This window comes from Dipodomys spectabilis, unplaced genomic scaffold (genome assembly GCF_019054845.1).
Source record: "Dipodomys spectabilis isolate Male_0828 unplaced genomic scaffold, ASM1905484v1 ptg000098l, whole genome shotgun sequence".
Taxonomy (NCBI): Eukaryota; Metazoa; Chordata; class Mammalia; order Rodentia; family Heteromyidae; genus Dipodomys; species Dipodomys spectabilis.
The window spans coordinates 13,923,233-13,951,144 of NW_024870775.1; the positions used below are offsets into that span (position 1 = coordinate 13,923,233).

At 44.8% G+C, this 27,912-nt stretch overlaps 2 protein-coding genes across 2 annotated transcripts in view; both read right to left on the reverse strand.

Moving 5' to 3' along the window:
* Positions 1–374: 374 nt before the first annotated feature.
* Positions 375–26,504, reverse strand: LOC122113715 (semaphorin-4D-like). The gene is made up of 13 exons (XM_042686795.1): positions 26,354–26,504; positions 24,436–24,575; positions 20,063–20,125; positions 17,988–18,086; positions 15,355–15,448; positions 14,156–14,269; positions 13,154–13,305; positions 10,775–10,950; positions 10,539–10,692; positions 9,449–9,671; positions 8,465–8,580; positions 2,120–2,305; positions 375–605 (listed from the first exon to the last, which is right to left on the reverse strand). Exons 1-13 carry the CDS (start codon positions 26,502–26,504, stop codon positions 375–377), a joined length of 1,899 nt encoding a protein of 632 aa, XP_042542729.1.
* Positions 26,501–27,912, reverse strand: part of LOC122113717 (semaphorin-4D-like) — a 39,524-nt gene continuing 38,112 nt past the window's right edge. Inside the window, 1 exon segment of the mRNA XM_042686796.1 lies at positions 26,501–26,690. Coding sequence (XP_042542730.1) covers positions 26,501–26,690 — 190 coding nt within the window.

Sequence of the window (27,912 nt, forward strand, 5' to 3'; positions counted from 1 at the left end):
CATGAACTTCACAACTCTCATTTATACTGTGCTCTAGGTCAGAAAAATTCAACTGGGCTTCTTCCTGAGTAGCAGGACTGAGCAGAATTTGAAGCACCATCTGAGCAAGTAGCCTTTATAGCAAACGTAGGCCAAGAGGAAGAGGATGAAGATCAAGGAGATCATAGGGAACCAGTGGTCACTTGACTTGAGATACTCTGTCATCTCTGAGTAGGGCATACTGTGTTGTTGACCATCTTTCATTCAAAGAATGCAGTGCTTAAGGCTTGGGAAGTGAGATGACAGCTCTGATGACAGTGGTCTGAATAGCTAGCACTGAGGAAAGGACATCCATGTGAATGCCACTTTGTGTTATTCACCTATATGTTCCCTTCCTAGTGGTCCGGGTCCGGGTCATGCTTCACTTCCAGTATATAGCTCTTCAGCACATGAGAGACTGTGGTGTTGCCAATCCTCTCCACCGATAGGCAGCTGTACACCCCGCTGTCTGTCTCAGAAAGGTTAAAGATGATCAAGTTTTTCTTACTTGCAAAACTGTATTTAGATCTTACGATTTTCAACATATTATTTTGGAACTTCCATACCACGTTGGCCATGTTGGACTTCTGGGGGCATTTGAGGTATGCTATACAAAATTTAGTGTGAAAAATCTTCTGGTATATATATATTCCTAGAACATAAAATAGTGTGTACAGGTGTGACAACTCTATTGTTGAAAGGGTACTCACCTACTTCCAAAGATAAGATAATATCACAGATCACACAGAAGTGTTACCCATTGAGAAGATGGAACTTCAGGAGCACTGAGACAAAGACATACCTGACCAAAAAGTAAGATGAGACCCAGCCAGCAACCCTTAGGGACAAGGAAACCAGAGCAGCAGAGATCTCATCTCCACTCTGTGTCCCAGGAGAAAGCTCATCAGGCCAGGGAGGCCAAGCTCTACCCAGCTGTGCATCTGGTGGCCCAGAAAAGGCTTTCATTGCATGTCAGTCTTCCCCTTCTTTTCCATCTCTCCTCACCAGAAGATCATTATCTGGTCAGAAATGGGAAGAAGAATGGGACAGAGAATCCTGGCCTCATTCAATCCCTGCCTCTGGTTACCAGTAGGCTGCCAAGGGCAGGTGGAAAAATTATGGACTATAGATCTCTCGTCTGAGGTGCTGGGTCCAGATGTATCTTGGATTTCAAATCTGTTCAGACTTTGGAATATTCTTATATGTCTCATCAGGTGATCAGAAATCATTTGTTTCAAGTGGATCCAATATAAGCCTAGAGGTAAACGTACACCATATTTTAAATAATTTTGTCCATGAAATCTATTTTGCAATATGGGATTTGGCCCTTGTGTTACAACACTAGCATTCAAAATGTTTTGGATTGAGAGTGGGAGGGAAATGATAGCATTGTCCAGAAAGGAATGTGCTTTTACCTGACTTACATAACTGTAAGCCCTCAGCACATTACCTTTATAGTAACACCGAAAATTTAAAAAAATGCTTCACATTTGTAGACTTTGAATTAGGCTTGTTCTATGTGAACTCAAGTGTTCCCAAATGTTGGTCATAGGGCCTGAACTCTGGGCCTGGACGCTGTCCCTCAGTTCTTCAGCTCAAGGCTAGTGCTCTACCCCTTGAGCCACAGCGCCACTTCCAGCTTTTTGTTTTTCCTGCTTTTGTGGTACTGAAGAATCAAACCCAGGGCCTCATGCATGCAAAGCAAGCACTCTACCAGTGAGCCACCTTCCCAGTCCCCATTCCCATTCGTAATAGGTCTTGGTTTTGTTTCTTGAACTCCAGATAATCAGAACTGAAAAGATACTTGCAGACAAGGAGTTCTTTCCAAATAGATAAGGATAAGACTATGTGACTCGACACATAACTTTTGCTCAAGCAAGGGAAAAAGCGTGCGTGTGAGTATTCACACACACACACACCCTTCAGAGAAAAATACCATGAAGTGGTTGATTGGTCTAACTGTTCCTGAGGGGATGGTATAACAGGGAGAACTCACGTGGGCATGAAGACACATCACCACTCATGTCCTGAATGCAAGTCCTGCAAGAGAAAGGACACCCACCACTTCCTGCTCACTCACAGCGCTGCTCGCCCACAGTACCAGTGCATACCTCCTGGTGCAGTTCAGAGCCTCAGAGAAAACCACACAGGCAGCCTTAAAGGGGCTCCAGATGCAGTAGGGGTCCCGTGCCAGCACACACTCCTCACAGCTGCTGTGCTTCCTACAGAAGGCCAGAGGGACCTGGACCACTCCTGAGTTGGAGCTGGCATAGACAAACTTGCTGCCCTGTGTGTGGGAAGCAGAGATATAGCAGGATTAACCTGGATCCTAGTGAGGCAAGGGTTCTGAGATTCTCCAGCAGCTGTGGGAACATGGTAAGAGTGACCTTGAGTGCTGCATGAAGGAGAAAGTCTTCTCTAAATCAGATCCATCCAGTTAACAAGAATACAGAGAGCCAATACCACAGTCCATTACAGCTTGTGTGAAAGTCAAGGCAGTGTGTTGAGTTCAAAATGACAAGGTTAACTGGGCCTTTGGCTTGAACGCCCCCTCTGCCAGTCCCATTTCCTTGTTCCCTTTTCTCTTTCAGGAGCAGGCTGTTCAATCTCCATCTAACTGCATGTGGAGGGGATTTTCTTGCAGAGCAGGTTATGCTCTTAGTCTCCCTGCAGGTGAGACATTGCTACAGCCAGAGACCAAACAGCACAGTCTCTAAGGCAGCACATTCTGGCACATATAACAGAATTCACCAACAAAGACAGGCATTGTATCACTGAAGCCTGAGTCCAGCATCCATGTGTGGAGACACTATTAGCACTTGCAAAGAATGAACAGAAGGTTGGTAATCCAAATCAATGGGGAATAACACCAGTGGCTTTCCACTCATCTGTCTCTGTGAGGAGGAAATCAGCTGCCATGCTCCTGTGCGGACCTACTCAGAATCAAGCACTTCTCAGATTCTTCCAACTTCTGGGACTGTGACTTGGTATGTCACCCATTCCAAGTCAAGTCTAGCCACTGTTGCGGTGCCAGCCCAGTACCCATACATAGGCTATCAAAACTGTTGGCTATATCAGGACTGTTGGTCTGGGAATTCTGTTTCACATTAGTAACCTAGAAAACCCCTGACTAAGAAAGATCAGAGATTCCTAAGGGTATACACTAGTTGGTATTTTAGTCAAATGAAACACATCTTCACCTTCAGAAGAGACATTCTACATTGATCCAGCATCTGGTTTGAACTCTTAGTCCTTGTTACAGATCTAAGTCTCACAGGCTAGAAGTTTCTAAACACCAGGTGCTGTAGATCTACCTGAGCAAGTCCAGATGCACAAGGGAAAAAGGCTTTGGTCTTCAGAGGAAAGGAAAAGAGGATGATGTCCTCCAGATTAGTCTGGAGAATTACATGACTGAAGTGTGAAATACCCTAGGGAGGAAACTGAGCTGGATCCTGCTGGGATATCTGAGGCAGTATGGACAGTCCTGAAGAGTAGAAGTGGTGTCCCTGGGCAGATTGAAGGGTTGCTATACCTGACCTCCTAGTCCAGAGAGAGGCAGATGGTTGGCTGTGGCGGGTGTTCAGGTTGTGTGGAAGAAGCCCACATTCCAGTGGCCTTCTACCTTCCAGGTCCCACTCATTCCTGCTTCTCCCTGATGGGGCTTGTCTGCAGCTCCAATGAAACCACATTCTGGCCATTTAGCTGTACCTCGCTGTCTAGTGGGAAAGTACGGAAGGAAGAGAAGAACAACATCCCACAGGTCAGTGGGCAGCACTTGCCTTCAGGGCAGGCACTCTGCTGCATGTTCACATTAGAAGGAAAAATGTGCCTCTAGTATCAGCAGATTTTGGCTTTAGAAACATAGCTCGCCCTATACCAAATCTGTGGATGCTCAGTGATATGTGGAGTCAGCATAGCATTTGTGTAGAACCTACTTATACTCCCCATCTTTAGATGATTTGTGATAGTCAATGCAGTGTACACGCTTCATAAATAGCTGTTACCCTGTGCTGTACAGGAAATGATGATACGGACACATGTTCAGTACAGACTCAATTTTTTGTATGTTTTCTAACTAATGTAGGCTAAGTCAATTACAAATGTGCAAGCTAGAGTTACAGGGCCACTGAATGCAGAGGGATAGCTATGCTTAACAATATCAAAATCTATCCTGTTAAAGCAATGATTGTGGGTTAAGCATACCTGCTCACAGTCTTTGACATGCCTTTCTTGTGAGGTAGGGCCTTACCTTTCCTACATCCCTGATGTGGGCTGGAAATGCTGATGCACAAGGAAGGAAAAGGACTTATGGAGACTTGGACAGAGCCGACTGCTGATGGCATCAGCTGGAGGGATGTTCCCACCACACTGCAACTATATATCCTCTTCCCACTGTGTTTTCCCAAACCCATGTCCCCACGAATGTCAGAGAAAAGGCCAGACATGCCACAACTCGCTTGGCTAGGTCTCAGAAGGCATACAAGTTGGTGTGATGCCCTAATACATTGTGGGTTCTTGGAGCAGATAACACTGTTTGGAGCACTAAGGGGCTGGGCCCAGGGTCTAGGAGATGATACTGCCTGTGTAACATGCTGTGTGAGGTGAGGCTCTTTGGAGGCATGTGAACCCTGCCCGCTATCATCATCACTATTCTGCAAACTCAAATCATTTCAAAACAAAATTTTAAAAAGTCAAAGGGCTGAGCATCAATGTCTCAGCTCTAATCCTACCTACTTAAGAAGCTGAGATGGAAAGATCATAGTTCAAGTCAGCTCAGGCAGAAAAGTCAAAGAATTCCGTCTTTAAAACAAGCAGCAAAAAGTCAAAATGAATATATGGCTCAAATGATAGAGGATCAGCCCTAGAAGCACAAAAACAAACAAACACACAAAATAACAGAGATTACAACACATGCTATACCATGGGTAAACCCCATAGACTGAGGTAAAAAGAACAAAAACAGCCACAGAAAGACAGAGGCTGCATGGTTCTCCTTATTTGAATAGTCAAATTCACAGAGACAAAGGGCAGATTTAAAGAGAGAACATGAAGTGTAAGGAGCATGAGAATCGGATGGGAAGAAAGTCCCAGTTCAGAAGATGAGAAGCTGTGGAGATGGAAGGTGGTAATGGCTTCACAGCAAAGACTGTACAAAATGATGGTAAATGCCAATTCATGTATAAATTTTTTCTTCCGCTCAGGATATAACACAAGTTCCTACACATGGCAGGTAAGCACTCCACCACTTAACCACATGTCAGCCTCTAATGTATATTTTCCACAATTAAAAAAAATAGTCCTGTGGAGCTTTGGTGGCTCAGGCTTGTAATCATAGCTACTTAGGAGACTGGTTTGAAGCCATCCCCGGCAGGAAAGTCCATGAGACTCTTATCTCCGATATACCGCTAAAAAATAAAATAAAGTTAGAAGTGGAGCTGGAGCTATGGCTGAAGTGGTAGAGCACTAGTCTTGAGCAAAAAGTCTCAGGGATAAGACCTAGGCCCAGAGTTGAAGTCGAGACCAGCCCCCAAAATGCCAACGTCATCAGAGGAGACAGGTCTGTGAAGAGAGCTCATTTCCCTCCTTCCCTGGTGGTGGGACAAAAGAGCTGTTGTGCTGCTGACCCCTTGTCTGCTACCAGGCTCTGTAGTGTCTGCTTCTTCATCTACAGACAGGTTGATGATTGTCAGTAGAGGAAGGACCCCATCTAGCTGGGTGGAACTGAGCTGAGCAGTATTTTTATTGCAGATTGGCCCCTCTCTGCAGCTATGGCAATGTAGCCAGGTATGCTAAACCCATCAACCTATGGATACCAAGAAGGTATAGGATTGCATAGCAAGCGTGGCCTTCTTACCTGGCGTCGACAACTGAGCTATATCCCCTTGTAGCGGAGGCTCATATGGGGGTAGCCAAAGCAGTAAACAAGCAGAACCTATACACTTCAGCTCCTTTTTTTGGGTGTAAAGTTACCTGTCACCAGCATCCCCAGTACAGCCGTATGGCTGACTTCTGGCTGATGGCAGGTATACATAGCATTGAACTGTAAGACTGGCTTCTGCATTCATGTGCCCTAGAAGCTCCTCCTGTTGGGTTTCCTAAGAGAAACTGTGGAAAAGAGCATCCTTTTCAATGGAGGTCTGTGCTGGGATCCCCAGCTTCTCTCTGAAAAACACTGCACAATGGAAGTCTCCTATGTGCTTGCCCCAGTCTGGCTGAAGCAAATGGTTGGTCTGACAGCTCAAGAGGTTTCTGGAAACTGGCTTGGACTGGCCATACAGTCCCCCTGCAAGTTGCTGCCCTTTTGGTTCAAGACAAAATGGCAAACTAACATGGAAACTCAGTATCTAGGGGTTAGGGGTTCACAGATTCACCGAGGGGATTTAATTTCTTCTCCCTTTTAGAACCAGCAAGTCAATGCATTCTATATTCACTGAAATGTGAGTCTGAAAATCAGCCAGTTTCCTCATACTCTGTGGATGCAGATAGAGTAGACGTGGGACCCTACAGGGATGGCTGGAAACGTGCAGCTAATGAAAGGTAGGTTCTGTTCCACATAGGTAGATGAGGTCTCTCTCACAGGTGCCATGTGGGAAGAGGTCCAGGAAAGGCTCTAGGAAGGCAGCACGCATAAGGACCGGTATGAATGTCCATCTCTGTCCCATGCTGGCACATGTAGAAATCTGAAATTCTCAGTCACAGAGAAATGCACACTGGACCAAAGAACTTGCAGTCCTAGAGCCAGGATTTGAAATAAGGTACACTCAGAAGCCACATGGCAGAGCCAGCACCAAACATAATAACAAGCACAGTCCACATTATAAACTCAGGTCAGTATGGGGCTTCCACCTGATGCTCTTAGGAGACACCAACAAGCAGAGGGAAGTATCTTGGGCTAATAGGCACATGGCAGGTAGGGCCTCTGACCCATCCCCTCTCTTGGTGAGACAGGTGACGGCATAGCTCACAGGTTCTTCCTGGATTCGGAACTTCCCAAGACTCCTGTAATCTGCTGTTACTCCTGTAACAACTCAGTGAGGAAGTTCTTTACACACATGGTAGAGTGTGGGACAGAGGGACAGAGCATACAGTTAGCCTGCCCAGGATCACATGGTCATACACAGCAATCGGAATCTGGACTCAAGATTTTTTGTTGTTGTTGTTGGTCATGGGGCTGGAACTCAGCTTGGATGCTGTCCCTGAGCACATTTTCTCAAGGCTAGCACTCTACCATTTTGAGTCACAGCTCCACTTCAGGTTTTGGCTGGTTGCTTGGAGGGAAGACTCTCATGGACTTTCCTGTCCAGACTGGCTTCAAATGGTGTTCTTCAGATCTCAGCCTCCTGACTAGCTAGGATTACAGACATGAGCCACCAGCACCTGGCTTGGACTCACTTTTGCATTCTTCTCATAGTCCATAGAAGTCAACCCGAGTGGCACCATTTCCCACAGCCAAAGGGACATGGTAGGCTATAGCAAGTAGGCCAAACCCAGGCATTCATGGATGCCAGATGTTTATAAACAGCCTTCAAGCTATATATGTATATATGTATATATATATATATATATATATACACACATATATATATATATATGCACACACACATATATACACACACACACAAACACACACATGTTTACACACGTAAAAACAAAATTTATGAGCAATGAAAAGTTTAGGACAGGGTTGGGAAGGTGGCTCAATGGCCTTGCATGAATGAGGCCCTGGGTCTGATTCCTCAGCATCACATAAGCAGAAAAAGCCAGAAGTGGTACTGTGGCTCAAGTGGTAGAGTGCTAGACTTAAGCTGAAGAGCTGGGGTATAGCTCCCAGGCCTTGAGTTCAGGCCCATGACCGACCAAAAAAAATGTTTAGGACATGCTAAACTTGGTATCCAGAGTCAGGCTTGCTATGATATGACTTGTCTATAGCTAAATGGACCTATAAGCATAGCTGAGCACCTGAGCCCAAGCTAACAGCCTCTAAATCTCCAGAACACATTAATGGACCAGGAGAAGAAATCCTCACGACCTCAGGTTGGAGAGGAAGTGCAGTGTTGAGATAGCAAGCTGTAGAGTACAGGGAACAAACATTTTTTTCTCGCAAGGTTCTACCCTGAAAAGTCTCTGCACAATCTGACATGTCACCAACACAGTCTCCAATCTCACAGATGAAGGCACAGGAATGTATTTTCATGAGGATGGAATACATGACATCTACCATGTATACAAATGAGTCATTGAAGTTCCATCTCCTCAGCTCTGAGTGTGCACTTGCCAACCTTGAAATCCCACATCCCTTGGGGGGCTTTGTGTGCATGTCCAAGGCCAGCTCATCTGGGCTAGACAGCCCAGGACAGCCAAGCTCAGGAAGGCCCAGCTAACGTGACAGAATCTCAGAGCCACCCAGCAGGGCAGCCCTCCAGACCTGCTTCCCGGACAACTTTACCTTCTTTGAGGATAGCAAGAGGTTTTGGACTGGCTCAGAGTTCCTGAAAAGCTGTGTCTCCTCAATGATGTGCATGCCCTTCTCCAGTTGGACAGCTTTGTGCAGGGTACCCCGTGCTGCAAGGTCAAATCCATAGGTCACTAAGAAAGCCCCAGAAGGACACACCAAATACACCGGTATCAGAGCAAATACTCCTTCTGCACTCTCGCATCCCTCACTCACTGAGATGCTGAGACTAAGAGGACAATGTTGCATTAGGAATGAAGAAGAAAGCCTTTGGCAAAGAAACCATTGCACATTCGGGTGACAAGCTACTCTGATTTTCTTATGAAGTAGAAGTCCTATCTCATGGTTGATCCTACCAACCTTCATCAACAGAGTCTGCACTGAGAGAGTGGATGGTAGATTTCATGTGAGTTGTATCTTGGGATCCACTGGCTCTTCAGGGACTCAACTACACAGAGACCTCAAGAGGGTGAGAAAGCAGAGCAGAAGGAAGGTGGACATTTCCAGTGATGGGCTTGGTGCCTCCAGCTGCTGTGACTGTCAGCCACTGCTTCCATCCCACAAACTGATCCTGGATGCACTGCTGAGGGGAGGTGTGCCCCTCACAGCTCAGGACCCATCTCAGCTTGGCTCCTCCCAGGTTGTGGGGACAAAGCCTCCCAAAAGCACTTAGGAAATGCCAGGCTGATCAGTGTTTACAACTACCACTGATACAGGCATGACCTCTGTTGTTGAACAACAGGACTCCTTTGCAACAACCCAACCCTGCTTCTTTGTAAGCATCCCAGGCACTGATGATCTCCTGCATCTGGAAGGCCAGCTGGGGTAATATCTCAGAAATCCTTTCCCACTACCACAAACCCCTTGAGTCACCTCAAGGCAGATGCTTTGTGATCTAAGTAGGGGATTTTAAGGAACCTCCCAGTCCTCTTTACTCAAGGACATGTGTACTGTGTCTGTGAAGCCCTCAGAACACACCTGTGCCAATAAACATGACATCATAGAAGTTCTCATCCAGGGCCTGGGTCCTGTCCACCACGATCTGGGTGTAGTTCACATCTTTTGTTACTAATATGGGTCTGTTGCCTATTGGAGTTACTGACTCTTCTATCAAAGGGTGGTCTCTGACGAACAGCAGTGTTTTGTCTGGTAAATCCAAAGAGCTGTTGTAGTTGGCTGCCCGTGTCTCACTGTTGATGCACTATGAGGACAACATTTTTTCCAGTTAATGTGCCTGACCAAGCTCAAAGTCAGCAATCAGGTCAAGTGCAGCACTGCAGAACCTACACTGAATGTCTCCACAGGGTGATAGCAAGAGAAAGCCTCTCCATTGTAGTCAGAGGAAACAGTGTTACACTCTTAAAGCATGATCGCAAGATATGACTGGTTTTTTTTTTAATCCCCAAATGGGAGGAATTATGTATCAATGAAAACTATGAAAATTTTCAAATGGAAAACACTTATATGATAGAAACATACCAACTATGCATTGCTGAAAAACCGGTTCTAAATAACATAAAATATGAAAGTCAAGAAGGATTTTTGGTACCAGATTCATCATATGCAAATGCCAAAATTCATGAGCACAAAATAGTATATTTCACTCTACCCAAGGAAGAATGATGGTTGTATGAAGTCCAGGCTCAGGTCTAGATAAACTTCAAGGACCAGTCCAGCCCAAAGAACCACACAATCACCTATTTACTACATATGTAATAGTGAATTGGTAGCCAAATTGTGCAGATCTCTGCAGGAAACTGAAAATGAACGAGTCCCAACTGTCCTATGCAATTATGTATTATGGGAAATTAAAGAAACAGCATGTCAGTACCACAGCTGATTAATAACAGTATAGTGAAAACCATTACAAAGCACATAGAAAAGAGAAGAGCTAAGCTCAGTGTTTGTGACCTCAGGCCCACAGAACATCCCACCTTGTACAGAGAGGAGAATATAATCAGCTGAACCACTTGCAGGGAAATTCTAGCACCTGTATCAAATTTCAGCCACTGAGTCTTGAACTTTGAACCAGAAGAGCATACCTCCGTGCAGCCTCTGTCCCACTCACCATTCCAGGCCGAGGTGTGGGCACCTTACCATGGTAAATAACCCACTTGGGATAGGAATCCACACGGGATTTCTGCAGGTACTTTCCATGAGAGAACACTGCCTCCACCGTGGACAGTGCATAGGTGCAGACTGCAGACAGACCTACATTGTTCCTGTGGAGCGAACACAGGCCAGTTACGTGCCTGCAGTGCAGCAGGCTAGAGGGAAGCACTCCTTCCCACAGAGGGCACTTACAGTTGGGGCGTAAAGAGTGCATAGATAACAGGTTCCTTGGATCTTGGGTGGCGCAGTACAAAGGCATCTTTCAATATGTTGAAGATCAGGCCTAGGTCTGGCTGGGAGCAGAGTAGCTTGGCCTTCAGGAAGGATGTCCACTTATTCTGCAAGATTTTCTGGCCACCCTGGTCGTCCTAAAATCCAAGAGACAGGATATTACAGGGGAATCTAGGAGACCCCACAAAGAGTCCAGGTGACAGATACAGTGCCCACCTGTCTTCTCAGGTGGCTCAAATCTGACTTCACGCAGTACAAAGAAAAAGCAAACCCCCCAAAATCCTGTCTCTGAAGACTCATTTCATGACAACCATGTTTACAGTTCTTTAGTGCATTCTGGAGTTCTGGCTCTGAAAAGGCAGGGTCTTTAGTGAAATGACAATAAAGTTGAAAGTGAAAATGTGAAAATGTCAAGAAAAGTGGAAGGGCCACACAGTGGTAGGCAATCTCCAATACTGAACTCCATCTTGGGTGAATACATCTATGCCTGTATTTCCATTCTACCTGCTGAAGTATGGCTAAAGGGCTTTGGAATTACTAGGTTCTTTCTTGAACACTGTTTAATGTGCTGATCAGTGAGAGACAACTGTGAAGCTTATACGACTTGTGACTTGCAGAGAACACAGATGACCCCCTACCATATCCATCATTTTCTTCCCAGGTCCAGGTTTTCTATTTAATGCTTTCTTGATATTATAAAGGTGATGTATAAAGGGGTTATAGTTATATAAGTCAGGTAGATAGAACATTTCTTTTTGGACCATGCCAGTTTCAGTTTCTGTGTTCAGTCTTTTTACTACATGAATTTTATTAGACTGTATCATTATCATTGTTCAAGGCATCATTGGTTATTATTGCTAATCTTTTATTGTGGCTAATTTACATGTTAAAGTTTCTCAAATATATGTTTAGGAAAGAAAGCATATATGGGTTTTGGTAGCTTATGTGTTTTTAGGAACCCACTGGGGATCTAGGAACAAACAATGTATTCACTAGTAGGGACACACTGAACTGAACCTGGGAAATGTGCAAACAGAAGAACAGGACATGGAAAACCTTATTTTATTTTATTTTTTGCCAGTCCTGGGTTTTGAATTCAAGGCCAGGGCACTGTCCCTGAGCTGCTTTTGCCAAGACTATTGCTATGCCATTTGAGCCACAGAACCACTTCTGGCTTTTTTTGTGTATGTGGTACTGAGGAATGGAATCCAGGGCTTCATGCCTGCGAGGCAAGCACTCTACCACTGAGCTACCTTCCCAGCCTGCTTCATTTATTTTAGACATAATGATTTTATATCTCTATTTGAAATCCTAGGACAAGTGATGAATTTCCTAAGAGAATTTCATTCTCTTTCTGATGATTAGCAGGGGAATTTTCCAGCAGGTCTGTGGCCATTTGTCTCATGGACTTTCAATTCCTGAGGGGCAGTGCAAAGGTCTGTGCTCACAGGGTGGCAGGGTCTGGGGCTTGTGCTCATACTGGCCTCAGTCTATCATTGGAGGTAAGTTCAGGACAAGAAATGGACTCTTAGGGGACAACAGATCCACCTCCAAACAGACCTGTGGAGACCAGAGGCTTATGTTTGGGTTAGGGTTAGAGGAGGCAGGATCCTGCTCGTGGATATTCCTGCAACATCCTGTAAAGATTTGGGCCAAGGTGGGGTTGGCTCCTGTGTTCTGACAGCCACAAGCTGCAGGGGAGGAGGAGAATGAGAGCTCTTGGCCCCTCCTGCCAGTGCTGTTCTTAGGGCCCTTTGCATACCTGTGGGGAGTTCTGGCCTTACTATGCTCACCCACCACACACAGCACATCAACTTTATTATACTATATGGCCCTACTGCTCTATCATTAGTTAATACCACTAATATCATTCTATGACTAATTTACAAGGCAATTCTCTGTGCTACCTAAGCACCTGCATGTAATAGCATCCTCAACTCTGCCCCTCCACACACTGTAGGCTTTGAGACAGACAGACGTTTTACTGCAGATTTCACTTTTTACACTTAAGGTATCAATTCACTCTCATGTGACTGAGAGCTTCAAACAATGAGATTCAAAATCTCACAGAATCTGGTGAGTACACTCAGCAAAACTGACTTCTCCTAACTGGGGAGGTCTGAGGACAATGCTGAGAACAGAACCACAGCTGCTCAGTTGCATGATGAGTGAGAATGGCACTTTAGTGCCCACAGACACCAGCGGAGCTCCCAAGAACAGAGGTCTCTCAGAAGATGCTGCTGTGGCAGGTAGGGATAGGGTGGCAGGAAAAGGTGCATTTCCAGGCCTGCTCCCACTCCCACAGGCTGGAAAGGCCAAGGCAAACAGAGTGGTACTCACCATGCACACTCTTGCAATGCGGGGAATCTTTAACTGGAAAAAAAAGTCATACTCCACCGACACTTCAGTGAAGAAAAAGTAGACTTTGTTCTCATCACTCTTGTAACCAGAGGGAGTTTTTCTTATCACATCAGCATGGACAAAGTTAGGCTCTGTAGAGAGATGACACAAGATCGACCCTGCACATGGAGGTTTGTGTTCCTGCCTGCTCCCCATGGTGTCACAGGCAGTCACTGCAGTTTTGGGATTCCCTGCAAGGACTTCTGGAATGTGTGTGTCACACTGCAAAGAGACTTCAGGGTTGGGACTGATGATAGTGCTTAGCTTGACCAAACCTGTCTCATTCTCCTCAGCCCCACAGAATTGGCCCTGGCTGTGGCCTTGCAGAACAGTTCTCCCAAGCTCCACCCACAAGCTTTCTGGAGCCTTTCAGCTGGCAGACAGACCATCTTCTGATTTAAACAAGTGACTTGATCCAATTAGCCCCAGCCACATATGCATATGCTCGGCTGGCCTACTCCAATGAGTAGGTGGCTGTCCCTGCATATAGCCATCAGGACCAGTCCAGAGATCAAGAGCCTTCAAAAAGCTCTGGGTCCCACTTGCCAGCATCCCCTAGAAAAGCCCAGCTAAGTTTCCTGCTATCCACCCAAAATTTCAGACATCATGAGGTGTTGGATGCAGGTGATGAGGCACTCTGACACTACCTAACTAGGCCCTGGAAGATGGCACAAAGGCTGCATCTTTCATGTCATGCCCAAATGATACCACATCCCATCTGAGGTCCACTCTCAAGGCAGGATATACAAGCAGCTTTCAAACAGTGTTGTAATAGCAGAAAGCACACCAAAAGTCATAGCCTTGGATTATAATGGGAACCCTAGCTCTTCCTGTGGTCCTCTACAGTGTGATTAATGGGAGCTCAGGAATCTTACAGCACAGGAACAGCCAGAGGGAAGTATAATAGTGCACACTCTTCAGATTATAGACCTTGTGTCTTACCATGTAGCCATGGGATGTCAGACTCTGTCCGCAGATGACTGGAGAAATAGGTTCGGGAGATGATGAACTCACTTCCCAAAAAATTATATGTTGTCCCAGCATAAAGCTCTCCATCTGCATAGACCCAGAAACATGGCGAATGGAGGAATAGCATATCAGTTGAATCCACTGCCATTGCACTAAGAACAATTTTTTTCTCCATTACTGGGTCTTAAATTCAGAGTCTGAATACTTTCACTTGTCTGCTTTTTTGCTCAAAATGGCACTTTACCATTTGTGCCACAGCCCCATTTCTAGCTTTTGGTGGTTTATTGGAGATAGAAGTCCCATGGACTTTCCTGCACAGGCTGGCTTTGAACTGTGATTCTCAGATCTCAGCTTCTTGAGTAGCTAGGATTACAGGTGAGCCCCAAACATATGGCTGAGAACAATTTAACTAAATTAAGCCTTCATATGGAAGAGATGAGATTTCTCTAACTTCCCGTATACATCCACTGTGTGCATTGATGTCTTTCCCTTGACAGGTGTTACACTGAGCTGAAGTTTTTGAGTTATAGAATAGTAATGGAACCCACAGCCAGTAAAATGACAGCAGCATAGTTGCTCCTCCATTTCCCATGGGTTTTACCCTAATAAAACCACAATTGAAAACATTGTAAGCCAAAATGTACTTAAGGCACCTCCTTTTTGATACAAACACAGCTGACCTCACCTGCAGTAAATGTGCTCAGAACATGCTCATCTTCAGGAAGGCAGAATACTCACATGTGATTCACTATCCACTGCGCTGAATGGAGTGGAAATCATCATGGAGTGGAAAAACCACAAATGGAGCCCCTAGTATTTGGGGACTGTTACAGTAGTAGATAGCCATGAGAGTTGAGGAACATTTGCTGAAGAATTATGAGACTATCATAAAGCATATGCCTCTGTGGCTCCCTTCCCTCCCAAAAGGAATATTTGAACGCTGTATACCAATGATGGATGTAAAGCAGTATGCTAAAATGTTGGGCTAGTTATCCCTTGAATGGTGAATTCAAACCTCTTCAGTGCTAAGAAGAGGTCTGTGTAAAGGTACATATATCTTCTGCAAGGGCAAGTGATGTTAAGACAATTTCAGGAAAGACAAAGGAAGGAAAGCAGAGGCCAGTAGGAAGCCACAAACTTCGGGCATGAGAAACCTGAGCAAAAGAACTTACCAAACATGACAGATGTATATGTGTGTGAAGGGTTAAAGGGACACTTTCCTCTGCCATCTTGCTCTGACCACAGAAATTTAAAGGATTTTTTGTTCTAAAATTAAATAATGAGAAAAGGAATCGTAAGACATCTGATCTTCCATTATAACAATGTGTCTTTATACCATTTAATTGGACAGATTCCTTGTTCTGGGAAGACCAATGGAGTTGAGAAAATGGGTGCTGGACCACATGAGCCCTGCCCTTGGAGACATGGTGTATGTCACCAGGCTCAGTCTCTACTCCAGCACCTTGGTTGAGCTATGCAGTATCTCAAACCTCAGTCTCTTCATCTGGAAAATGGAGATAGAGAAGCTGGTTGCTGTAGGGTTGTTAAAAAGGCCAATAAGAACCAAATACAGGCCATGTTCAGCAAGTGACCAAATACAATGCAGTATTTTACTATAATAACACAGAGAGAACCAAATTATCCAAGAATCAGGTAACTGACTATTTTTTGTTAGAAATGTAAACAAAAATAAGAAGCAAAATCCCTGCAACCTTCATGACTTATGCCAAATGGACCTATGATCTCAAAACTCTAAGAAATTCCAAGCTGCACTGAAAGAAAGGAGAGGCCAGGACTTCAACCATGGAATAATTTCGTTCTCTTACAGCAAAATCCCAACTGTGGAGTAATTTCTTTACTTGACAGTAAACCCCAACCTGAATAAGAAATAATGTGGGGGCTGGGAAGGTGGCTCAGTGGTAGAGCGCTTGCCTTGCATGCATGAGGCCCTGGGTTTGATTCCCCAGCACCACATAAACAAAAAGAAAAAAAGCCAGAAGTGGCACTCTGGCTCAAGTAGTAGAGCGCTAGCCTTGAGCTGAAGGACCGAGGGACAGTGCCCAGGCCCAGAATTCAGGCCCCACGACCAGACCACCCCCGCCCCCCCACAAGAAAAAGAAGAAATAATGTGGGTAGAACCAACTGCAGAAGCAATTGGAAACTTATCAAATACAGAAAAGCAAAATCAAATGTAATGACAGATGAAATGCAGAGAAATATCCCCAAATGGCAGATGAGGTATATTCTTCCCTGAACAAAATACTTCTAGAAAACATCTTTTTATTTTTAAAGTTTTAAACCTAAACAAAAACAAGTGTCTATCTTTTAGGACTGAGGTCTTTAATCTCAGACACATCTTCACTTCTTATCAATGTTCATTACCAGCATCAAAGGGCACCAATTACCATGTAATCTTCCTGCAAGGACTGTTTCCTAAGTGAATTTTTTTTTCTCATGGAAGTCAGTGTCTCACTATGAGCTCTGAACTCCTGGTCCTCTTATCTTAGTTGCTGGATTGCTAAGAGTATGAGCATGTGTCACAACACTTTAGCTTAAATTCACCATTAGGACTGCTAGTGAGATTATACTTTATCATGTAATTTCTCTCAGACAAGGTGGGATTTTTTTCAGTGCTGGAAATCAAACTCAGGGTTTCTTGCATATTAGGCTAGTGTTCTACAATTCTTTAATCCAATTAATTAAAAAAGCTGTATATTACAGCAGTTTCCTCCCTAGCTAGCTTCACATCCCATGGGTTCAGTTACCTACAACAAACCAAGTGGTCTGAGTAGTAAGATGACCTTCTACAATCCAGCTATGCTTGCACAGGATGTAAATCTGTGTGTCCATGCTATATATGCCATCTGCACATCAGTCACTGAGAAGCCATCTTGCTCATTAGATACTCAGTGGAGGGTTTGGTACTACCTGAAGCTCCTGACATCTATCCCCATAAGCTAAGCAGGGCAAGGGGGGAGGGGAAACACTGCAGAAACTTATTAAATCCAGGGATGGTCACTAGAAAATATGTTTCATTTTCAACTCTACCATGCATCTATATACAAAGAAATGCTCCTTCGCTTTCTGCAGGTGGTCACTGTCAAGTAACCTATCTGGTAATCTGAATAAAAAATCTTTTCTAAAAGACTTACACACCACACTCTGAGTTTCACCCTCTCTAGTTTTATGGTGAAAAGAAGGCTCCTCCACAGCAGCACACAGCAGTAGGATAGGATTCCAGTTGGAGCAGTCCAGATGTAACTCAGGAAAGGACAGGAGGTGCCCATGCTCCTCAGATCACTTACAATGGGTGGTGCTAGGAGGGTCATGCAGTTGGTCAGTGTCCCACCAACAGCTGACAATGAATGGTGACATCTTGAGACTCAGCAATGCTCTGATCAAGCACACATACCACCCAAGACCTGGACCTTCATCCTGTGATCCTGAGCCAACCACAGCCAGAACATGAAGATCCCAGCAGTAGAGGGCAGCTGTCAGCAGTATACTTCCTAGAATATCTCTTCACCAGGGCCAAGGATCACTGGGCCCTGAGCCCTGCCTTGAACCATATCCTCTGTGAGGAACACCAAAGTTCAGATTAGCCATGTAGGCTGCATGCTCATTCTACAGCCTGGGGAGGCTTTCTGGAGAGGCCTAGAGTTGCCTCAGCCCTCACACTGTGACCTGAGACAATTCTAGTGACATTTGTGATAGAGTTCACTTTATGTGTACTGACTCTATTTTAGCCACTGCCCAGGCTGCTATGAGCAAGACTGACCATGAAGCGAGTGGTCTATGTACTCACCACATAGTCACATATGGGCTTGAATGCATTGGTCCCACACACATACAGGGTATCATATGTTAAGTGCTGCAACACTCGAACATAGTTGAGGCATTCTGTCTGTGGGGTGAGAAACACCATCAACAGGCAGCCACTGAAGTACCCTCCATGTCCACATATGAAATCTGTCCTGTGCTGCCCTGCCTTTCCTTCTGACTTCACATGATAGCCAGCAAGTTCCCACAGTAAAGGGCCATTCTGCAAACATCTAAATCTTTTTTTTTAATATTTAATTTTTTTTGTGAACATACTGTACAGAGGGGTTACAATTACATGGGCAGGATAATGCGTACATTTCTTACCAAGTATTGCAGCCTCCTCCTTTGTTTACCCTTCACATCCCTTCCCAGCCTCCCCCCTCCCCCCCCCCAGTCCCAATCCTTCCGCCCCCCCCCCCCCCCCCCCCACCGACATTGTAAAGCTCGTTTTGGACATGACAACTTGTACTTCTCATTGTTGCAACAGGTCCATCTGTATCCTTAAACGACTTGTTTTTCAAACATCTAAATCTTAAGCTGAGCTTGGATACTTTATCTTTGCCACATTTACAAGCTTTTCAAGTGCTAGGCCAATTTCACTTCAGTCCCTAATTGATACTTGGCAAACACCTGGAGACCAAACAAAGAAACCAGTTTTATTGTTGACCCCAAATTATATTAAGGATAACTGTAGAAAGAAATTTATTTTACCCTCATAAACACACAAACCATTTCTTCAGTTGGCAGAGTTCCCAAAGCATATGCTGCACAGCAGCCCTCTGCCTCCCATGTGGTACTGCTCTCTGTAGGCACACACTCAGACGGGAAATAACTTTTCTTCCAGTTCTAGTCTCACCTGAAGGGGAAGCTGGGCACTGAGGGGTGTCACCAACTGTCATCCAGCAATAAGGCCCTAGCAGGAAACTAAGGCCCCACAGAAGGACCAGTATGTTATTTTAGGGTGGACAGTACTTGCATTGTATGTGCTACAGTCAGAATTTATCTAAATAGTGAAGATTTTTGTCTGTGAGTGTTTTGAAACTGGTGGGGTGTTGCTCACAATCACTCAAAGGGCAGGGAGGGGCTCCAGACCACCCTCTGTCTCTGAGCAGGGAAGGCAGAGCCAGTGGCCTGTTCCCTCTGCTTTAAAGATCCTATGTGGGGGCTGGGAAGGTGGCTCAGTGGTAGAGCGCTTGCCTTGCATACATGAGGCCCTGAGTTCGATTCCCCAGCACCACATAAGTAAAAAGAAAAAAAGCCAGAAGTGGCGCTGTGGCTCAAGTGGTAGAGCACTAGCCTTAAGCTGAAGACCTGAGGGATAGCGCCCAGGCCCAGAGTTCAGGCCCCACGACCGGACCCCAAAAAATAAAATAAAGTAAAGATCCTATGTGATTCCTGCTGTCCTCTTGCTTTCTCAGGGAATACTACATTTAGAGACAATTGCTTTAGGAAAAGTGGTTAACACATTCCTAAATATGCTTAGAAAAAAATGTGTTTTTTAAAATATTTCATTTCCAGCTAAGCAACAACAGTTGGACTTTGCTATAATTCAGCTGTTATGAGCAATGATCAACAATGACTGAGTTCTAAGAGTTTGAAACCTAGACATCTGCCAGTCCCAGGCAGACAGAGGTTGGTGGAGTAGATGGAGAGGGTGACCCAGTGTTCCTAAGGAAAGGGAAAACCAGTACTCTCTGCATGTCACTATGCTGAGAGTCCCAAGGGATGGAGCTTCCACTCACATCCAGACTTCAGGAAGTACCCTGAATAAACATTACTGCACATATCAGTATGTATCAGAAATGATTTTCTATAGTAAAAATCCAAGGAATTTGAAGAAATCCAATTCATGTCATAGAAAACATTTCTTGAGTGCCTCCTGTATCTGGTACCTACTGTGATCGGGCTCATCCCCGGTCAGAAGCAGAAGGATTGAGCTCCCCCAGGCTCTGTGATGACCCAACATAGCCCATCAGGACCATTTGATCGCACACCAGGCCCAGCTCCATGTAGAGGATGCCAAATGCATGAGATCAGACAACTGACAAAAGCTCTTACCTCTTTTGATCTCCCTTTTGCTATGCAGTCTGCTTTTGTCTCATCTGAAACCATCCAGTGTAGCTGTTTTGGAGACATGAATTAAAGATAAAATGGGAAAAATGCACAGCTTAAAAGCACATGGGAAATGGAGGAATGAGAAGGAAAGAAGGAATAGCTTACACTAAGCAAAAGGAAAGAAATACAAATATCACCTGATGTGGAAGAAATATTGTCATAAGCTCATACAAGTCATAAACTTTATAGACCATCATAATGACAATTTGCCTTGTGAAGGTTAAAATTGTTTGTGACTATAAGTAACACTATTCCACAATACTGTGAAATATGTGAAATTTATATAATCACTTAATATCAATTACAAAAAGGAGGAAAGGAAAGTGAGAGAAGGGGTGGGTTAGGAGTGATGGGTGACAACATTATCAGTCACTTTGTATGCATATACTGTTTTGTAAAATGGAAACTTCCTTGTACAACCACTTAAAGATAATAAAAAATTTTTAAAAAGCACATGGGAGAGTTCAGAGGCCAAATGTTTTTGAAATGAGTTAAAACTTTGGGACGATGGCTGGGGAGCAAAGTGGGGCTTCCTAAGCACCCATTGATTATCATCCTGATAAAAACTAGTGGGGTTTAGAAGGCTCTCACAACCCTCTGGTTCACTATGAAAGAACAGCAGGAACGAAAACATTCAAAGTGGGGAAAATTACTTTTGTAAAAAACAAAACACTAAGATTGGGAATTTACCCAGTAAATAAAGTGAATAAAGAAAATATAATATATCTACACAATGGAGTATTATTCATCCATTAAGTGAATGGAATTCCTTTGGATATGTTGAGTTCAGTAAATGTGTTATGACAATTTACTTAAAAAAAAGAGAGAATGGAATTCTGTTATTTGCATCAAGATGGATGGAAACAGGGGAGGGTCTCATGGTAAATTAAATAAGCCAGACCGACATAGACAGGATCCAGTGCTTCCTGTTCTCTTTCATGTGTGGAAGCTAAAAACAATCAGCTTGGATTATTAGAGGACAGAAAGAGTGTGTATTAGGTAGAAATGCCTGGATTTGAGCAGTTCATATTTATTCATTTATGTTAACATGCACAAGAAACACATTAAGGAAACAGTGACTTTGAAAAGAAGAGGAAGAGGGAGAGGAAGAGAAAGAAAAGGAGGAGGAGGAGGAGGCGGAGGAGGAGGAGGAGGAGGATGTGGTATATATACACAATGGAATTCTATGCCTCCATCAGAAAGAATGACATTGCCCCATTTGTTAGGAAATGGAAAGACTTGGAAAAAATTGTATTAAGTGAAGTAAGCCAGGCCCAAAGAAAGAAACATAGGTTCCATGGTTTCCCTTATTTGCAATAACCAGTATATGTCTGAGACAAGCAGAAATGGTCAGATAAGTTGATGTTCGGCGAAATGAACCCCAAGATAAGGACTAAAATGGTTTTTCTTTCTTGCTATTGTTTCTAACATATTTATAAGATAATTTCTTTGTTGCTTTGCATGTCCCTCCCCCACAATATAACCCCTGTTTTCACTGTATGTGATGTTGGTATAATTTGGGGAGGGCAAGGGAAAAAACAAATTGTTTAAATAGGGATACAGGTGGACCCATTGCAACAATAAGATGTACAAGACGTTATGTAGAAAAACGAACTTTGGCGGGGGGGGGGGGGGGGGTCGGGGGAGTGGAGGAGGGACTAGGGCAGTGGGGGGAGTATGGGAAGGGATGGGAAGGGGAAACAAAGGAGGAGGCAACAATGCTTGATAAGAAATGTACTCATTACCTTGCTCATGTAATTGTAACCCCTTTGTATGGTATTTTCACAATACAAAACTTATTAATAAAAAAATCTTAAATAAAGAAAGCAAGAATGAAAGAAGGAAGGAGAAGAAAGAAGGATGAAGAAGAAAGGAATCTGGAAGCTACCTCTTTCAGCAGTGGCAGAATTAGGGTTCTGTACAGTTTTGTGGGCAAGAGGTGACAGTGAGAATATTAGGAGTACTATCAGCTAAGCACTATTCTAGGGGAAAATTCAGGTTGCTGGGTCTCCTGAATGGAATAGGTATGGGGCTAGGGGATTCTGGTGTGGGGCCCGCTCTCCAAAGCTACCACAGGGCTGAAAGCTGCACAGGACAGATGGTGAATCGCAAGGCCCTAGACTCATGCCTTACTTTCCCAAAATAACCAGCACCCCTTCCTGGGTGAGGGGTGGAAACTGATAAAAGAAAGTAAGAGGAATTATTCAAGACTCCAAGACTTGCACTGGTATGGGGCTCAGCAGTTAGAAAGCACACAGACCTTCTTGGAAGAGGGGAGCCCAGGTGAGGGGTCTTTCTGAACTAATGCAGTGTGTTCTCCTACGAGCAGACAGCCACACAGGGTGGCAACACTGCACTGGACATCTAACTGGGACACACAAATGGCTGAACAAGATCCCACTTGCCTGCAAATTTCCCTCAGAAGGTAAAAGGCAGCTGAGTTTTCTCATCCACCTGAACCCTTAAGGATGGAGGCATAAATGGTAACTGGTACTGAACCATATTCCCAGGCTTTTCACTAAGAAAGGCTACCAGGCAGAACCCTGGGCTGAGGACCAGGAGAATATAGCTCAGAATCACACAGAGGAAGGGCTGAATGTGAGATGGGCCTGCAGCACCATTCTGTTTGGTGACTTCTGAGGTAAATACTATTTGCACCGGATAAGGCTCTGAAAGTCACTGATGTGTCAAACACAAATTAGGAATCAGGCAGATGCTGGGGATGAAGATAGAGCAGAGCTGTAGAGATGGGGACAGCAGATGCTCACCAGCAGCTTGGAACAGCCTGGGTCAGAGAGTAAGGAAACAACCCCAGGATACCTGGTGGCAGGGGCCTGGCCAAAGCCTGCCACCATATCCCAGCCTGCCACCGAGCATCAAATAAGGTCCTGGAGTTGGAGCATAGCTCAGTGGTGGGCATTTGCTCAGCTTGCATAAGGTCCATTACAAAGGGAAACAAAATAGAGCTAATATGCATGGGGTAGAAGCAAACTAAATATACTTGAAAATCAAGCCACTAAAATCTCTTTTGCCATCTGAGTAGAGGTAAGTCATAAACCCTGTTCTGAGAACTAGTAAAGAAAGACAAGCCTCTAGCATCTGTCCCCACTTTCCCAATGTGCTAGAGCTCATGAATCAAACAGCTTGTGGCAACACTTTGCTTTATACAGGACTTGTGGCTGCCAACTGCAAAGGGAAGGCAGAAGTGAAAAAAATGCACTTATGACTTTGGTGAAAAGCACACTTTGGTTTTAATGCTATGTCTACATGGGAGGGCGTAGGGGGAGTCCTGGCTCTCCAGGCCCCAGCTTCCAGAAAACACAGCCCCAGCGCAGGATATGGGAAGACAAGAGGTCCACATTAGACACTATTTAGGATACAAGGAGTGTTTTCAAGGTCAAGACATAACACAGAGTGCAGACTGCTTTCTTAGGAAGGAAACTGAGGCTGGTCCAAGCAATATCTCAAATGGACAGAATGACCTGCTGCACTCACACTGGGGATTCCCCAAGGACAAGATGATTTCATATAGAGTCAAACTAAATCTTGGAATGATCAAAAGCATTTGTCAATTGAGTGCCATTTGATGGCATGGATTTTTTTTTATCCTTCATTCTTTTGTTGATCGTGGGGCCTGAACTCTGGGCCTGGGCACTGTCCTTCAGCTCTTCAGCTCAAGGCTAGCGCTCTACCATCGGAGCCACAGCAGCACTTTGGCTTTTTCTGCTTATGTGGTGCTGAGGAATCGAACCCAGACTTTATGAATATAAGGCAAGCACTCTACCACTGAGCCACCTTCCTAGCTCCCATTCTTTTTTTTTTTTTTTTAATTTTTTTATTGTAAAGGTACTGTACAAAAGGGTTACAGTCACATGAGTAAGGTAATGAGTATATTTCCTATCGAGCATTTTTACCCCCTCCTTTGTTTTTTTTCCTACCACCCTGATCCTTCATTATTTTCCTTTTCTTTTTTGCTTATTTGGACAAAAGAGAATCTTCTCCATAAAAACTTCACAGATAAAAGTGGGACGAGGATTTTTCTTTGAGCCCACAGGGAAGGTGCCAGGTAAGATCAAAGCCTGGCCTATGGAAATATAGGAGTGTAGTGCTAGTGTAATCACAGTTTTTGGTGATGGGCATGGTATAAATTTATCCAAAATGAAAAGCTTAAAGGAAAAGATGAAATAAATGGTCCCTCAGCATATCCTGAGAAGAGATACATGAAGGCAAGGCATGATGTAGGTTATGAGAGAAAGAGAAGATGCACGTTCCAGGAAGCACGTAGCCACCCAAAATGCAGTGTGCCCATCACCCACCTCCTGCTTCTTCTGAGAGATGTTGAGCATGTTCAGTGCAAAGATGGCCTCCCGGGCGCCGACATAGAGCATATCCTTGTACTCATTCAGCAGCAGCTCTGAGTAGTTGAAGATGCCTGGCTCATGAAACTGCACCAGATCTACCTCTGAGGGAAAAAGGGGACCCAGCAGAGACAAAGAAGAGAAGACAGACCCAAGATGTCATTTTTAATTATGGCTGCTGGCTAAGGACTTTCAAGCTGCACAGGAAGAGCAAGAGCCTTGCAAGGAAGAGCTACAATGTTCAACAAGCATGTACAGCAGGCACTTCTCAGCTAGATTCTCTTTTGCAACCCAAGGATGTGCATCTTCCTACCCTTCTTGTCTCTCTTGAGTTCCAAGATCCCTATTCAGTGTTGTGTTGGGAGATCCCAGGCCAGACATATTCACCTGCCCACATACCTCATCTATGTGTCTCAGTCATCCACTGATTAGATATTTTTTTTGGCTTATGTGGAGCTGAGGAATGGAACCCAGGGCCTCATGCATGCCAGGCAAGCACTCTACCACTGAGCCAACCTCCCAGCCCCCACTGATTAGATTTTTAAAGAATATAACCACTTAGATTTTTAAAAAGTATTGTTGAGGCAGTCTCAAACAAGTGCCAAGCTTCATGCTTGTGACATGAACTGACTGCTAGTGTCTCACTCTGGCTACCAGTTGTGATTATCCTGCTTCTACCTCTCAAGAGAAAAAAATTACAGATGTTTGCCACTGTGCCTTACTAAGTATTATTTTTTATGTGTATATATGACAATCCTGGGACTTGAGCTCAGGGCCTGCCACTAGTGCGAGCTTTTGAGCTCAAAGCTAGCACACCACTACTCAAGCCACAGCTCTACTTCTGGATTTTTAGTAGTTAATTGGAGATGAGTCTTGTGGACTTTCCTGCCCAGGCTAATTTTGAACGATGATCCTCAGATGTCAGCTTCACAAATAGTTAAGATTACAGGCATGAGCCACCAGTGTCCTGCTAAGCATTATTTGCTTAAACTGTCTCATTTTTCAGAAGGCTAGGCATCAATCAGAGAGTTTTTAAGTTGAGTTTATGGACAAGAGTCCACTTGATCCAGAAATCTGGAGATCAAGAAGTGTCTCAAGAATACTCTTTCACTTCTATTTGTAATGACACTTTTTACCTCTGTCACACCTATTTGGAAAGCCTGACTTTGACTATCTGTTTTCTGCCACTGTGACTAATTTGAACAGAGCTGATGCCTTGCTATATAGTGCAATGATTTATTGTGTAATTGTTATAAATAAGCTACTTACTATCCTTTGAGAACATGAATACTACTTGAGTGAAATCCCTTGGTATTTGTCATAGGAAGATACAGGTCTAAAGACCTGCTGCTCTAATTTTTTAGAGCAGAAGGAGACACACACAGAGCACAAGTTTTGGCTCTGAAGATATCAGCCTGGAAATGGAAGCAGTCCCATGCTGAGCACCTAGTACTTATATTCTCCATCTCTTCAACCAGAGTCCCAGGTCCCAAGACACAGGTTCTGGGGGAGGAGATAATCACAGCTGAGACCAGAGAGCAGCAAATACATGTCACAGACACAAGGCCTGACACTCAGCTAAGGAGCTCTCACTCCAGTCTTCCACAGTGCGCAGGGCAGGAGCTTGATCCAGGAAGGACCTGAGTCTCACAGAGTCCAAGAAAGAAGGTTCCTTCAGGGATCCCTTAGTCAGGCCCTTGAGCAAGCCTTGAGGAATATTGCCACTTACCAAAGCATCTCTCTGCTCAGCAGCACGGGTTCTCTGCTTACACAAAATGAGTGTGTCAAGAGCTGGGTGGGGAGCCATTCATGCCAGTGTCCCCTTATGTCCTGTCCCCTCCCTGTGCCACTAAACCCACACAGCACTAGCTCTCACCTCCAAGCTCCCAGGTCATCCGGGGTATGGATACAAATGCCACCACCGTCCCAAATTCCACCACTAATGCCAGAAGCAGCCCTCTGATGGGGCCACACATTCTTTTGGGGTAGAGGTCCACATGTGGTGTGTCTTCAGCAGGCAGGCTCATGGGAGGAGGAGGAGGAAGCTGCAGGAGTTGTGCAAGTGCAGATGATACACACAGCAGTCGTGCTCAGAGCTGGCAAGCAGTAGGCTCTCCAAGAACCAGATATCTCTGGCTAGGTAAGAAGTGGCCTCTCTCTCCTCCTGCGCTTTGAAGACCCCTGTTGCTTCCTTGTGGTCTGCAGAAGAAACACTGGAAGAGGGAAAGGCAAAATCAAGTGTCAGGATGTTAGGGCACACACTGCTCTGGCTTCTCAGCATCCCCTCCCTTCTCTGCCACCTCTCTTGCCACGGTCCATCTTCTGAGACATACAAATTGCCAGATGGGACAAATGAACAAAGACAGAGGACAATGCCAGAGTCACAGGACTCAGGACTCATTCCCACTTCCACCTGGCCAGCTAACACTGCAGGTCATTGCAGTTCAGACTCAGAGACAGGCCTGATGCAGGCTGTGGAGGCACTGCTTAGATAGAAGTCACCAGGCAAGGATCTTCTTCTTTCCTACAGGGGGCAGCATGTGGCTGGTAACCAAACACACACAGAAGGCCTAGAGGCTGTGTTTGTTGCTCACAGAGCTCTAAGCTTCCCACTTCCTGTAATGTTAATCCATGTGGAACTGGCAAGAGAGACCAGAGAAACACAGACCTGAAGTACACACATGCACCTGGACAGATTACAGCAATGCACACAAACACGTGTAACACGTATGAATGTTATGTACATACCTAAACATTTACACTGTGTGAGAAACAGACCACTCTAGGTGACACTTACAGATCTTCAGCCTCACCAAGAAATGGTGGTGCTCAATTCTCATGAACCAAAATCAAACAGCACCAGGGCCACATTACAAGTCTAAATCTGGCCTGTTTAGAGGAACCATGGCAGGCTGGGAAAAGGGTGCATTGTCTGACCTGCACACCCATCTCATGGGTTAATCTGCTCACCCATGAGCTACCACAGGCTATCCCATCTCTATCTCATGTGAGGATAAGCATGCTGAAGTCAGGAATACTCCTAATCCTTGTTCCCTCCCTAACCTGGAGGTCATTTTTCTCTTTTCAGGTTTTGTCCTAATCTCCCAGTCCTTATAGCCAGAAAGTAGTCCAGATTAGACTCAGACTGCCAAGCTCTCCCAATAATAAAGCCCAGATACCTCACATCAAGGGATAATGCCAACCTGACTGGATATACAGCAGGAAGTCAAGAACTGAGGTAAGAAAGAGAGGGATAGCTTTTTAATCTCTGGGGTCAGCATGGCCCTTGACTCTACTTGGCCAGATTCCTCTGTCAATGCAAGAGCTTGAGAAACAGGAGGTCCTGGGGTGCAGCCACATAATTCTCCGGACCCCAAGGGCCTTCCTCCAATCCTAACCTCCACACTGCCGAATAAAGGGTAGGTGGCCAGAAGA

Coding starts and splice junctions, on each gene's coding strand:
- LOC122113715 (XM_042686795.1), bottom strand. CDS start 26,504: ATGAGCCTGCCTGCTGAAGACACACCACATGTGGACCTCTACCCCAAA. Junction 24,576..26,353: donor GATGACCTGGGAGCTTGGAG/GTGAGAGCTAGT, acceptor CCTCAGAGGTAG/ATCTGGTGCAGTTTCATGAG. Junction 2,306..8,464: donor TCTTGCTATCCTCAAAGAAG/GTAAAGTTGTCC, acceptor TCCCACACACAG/GGCAGCAAGTTTGTCTATGC.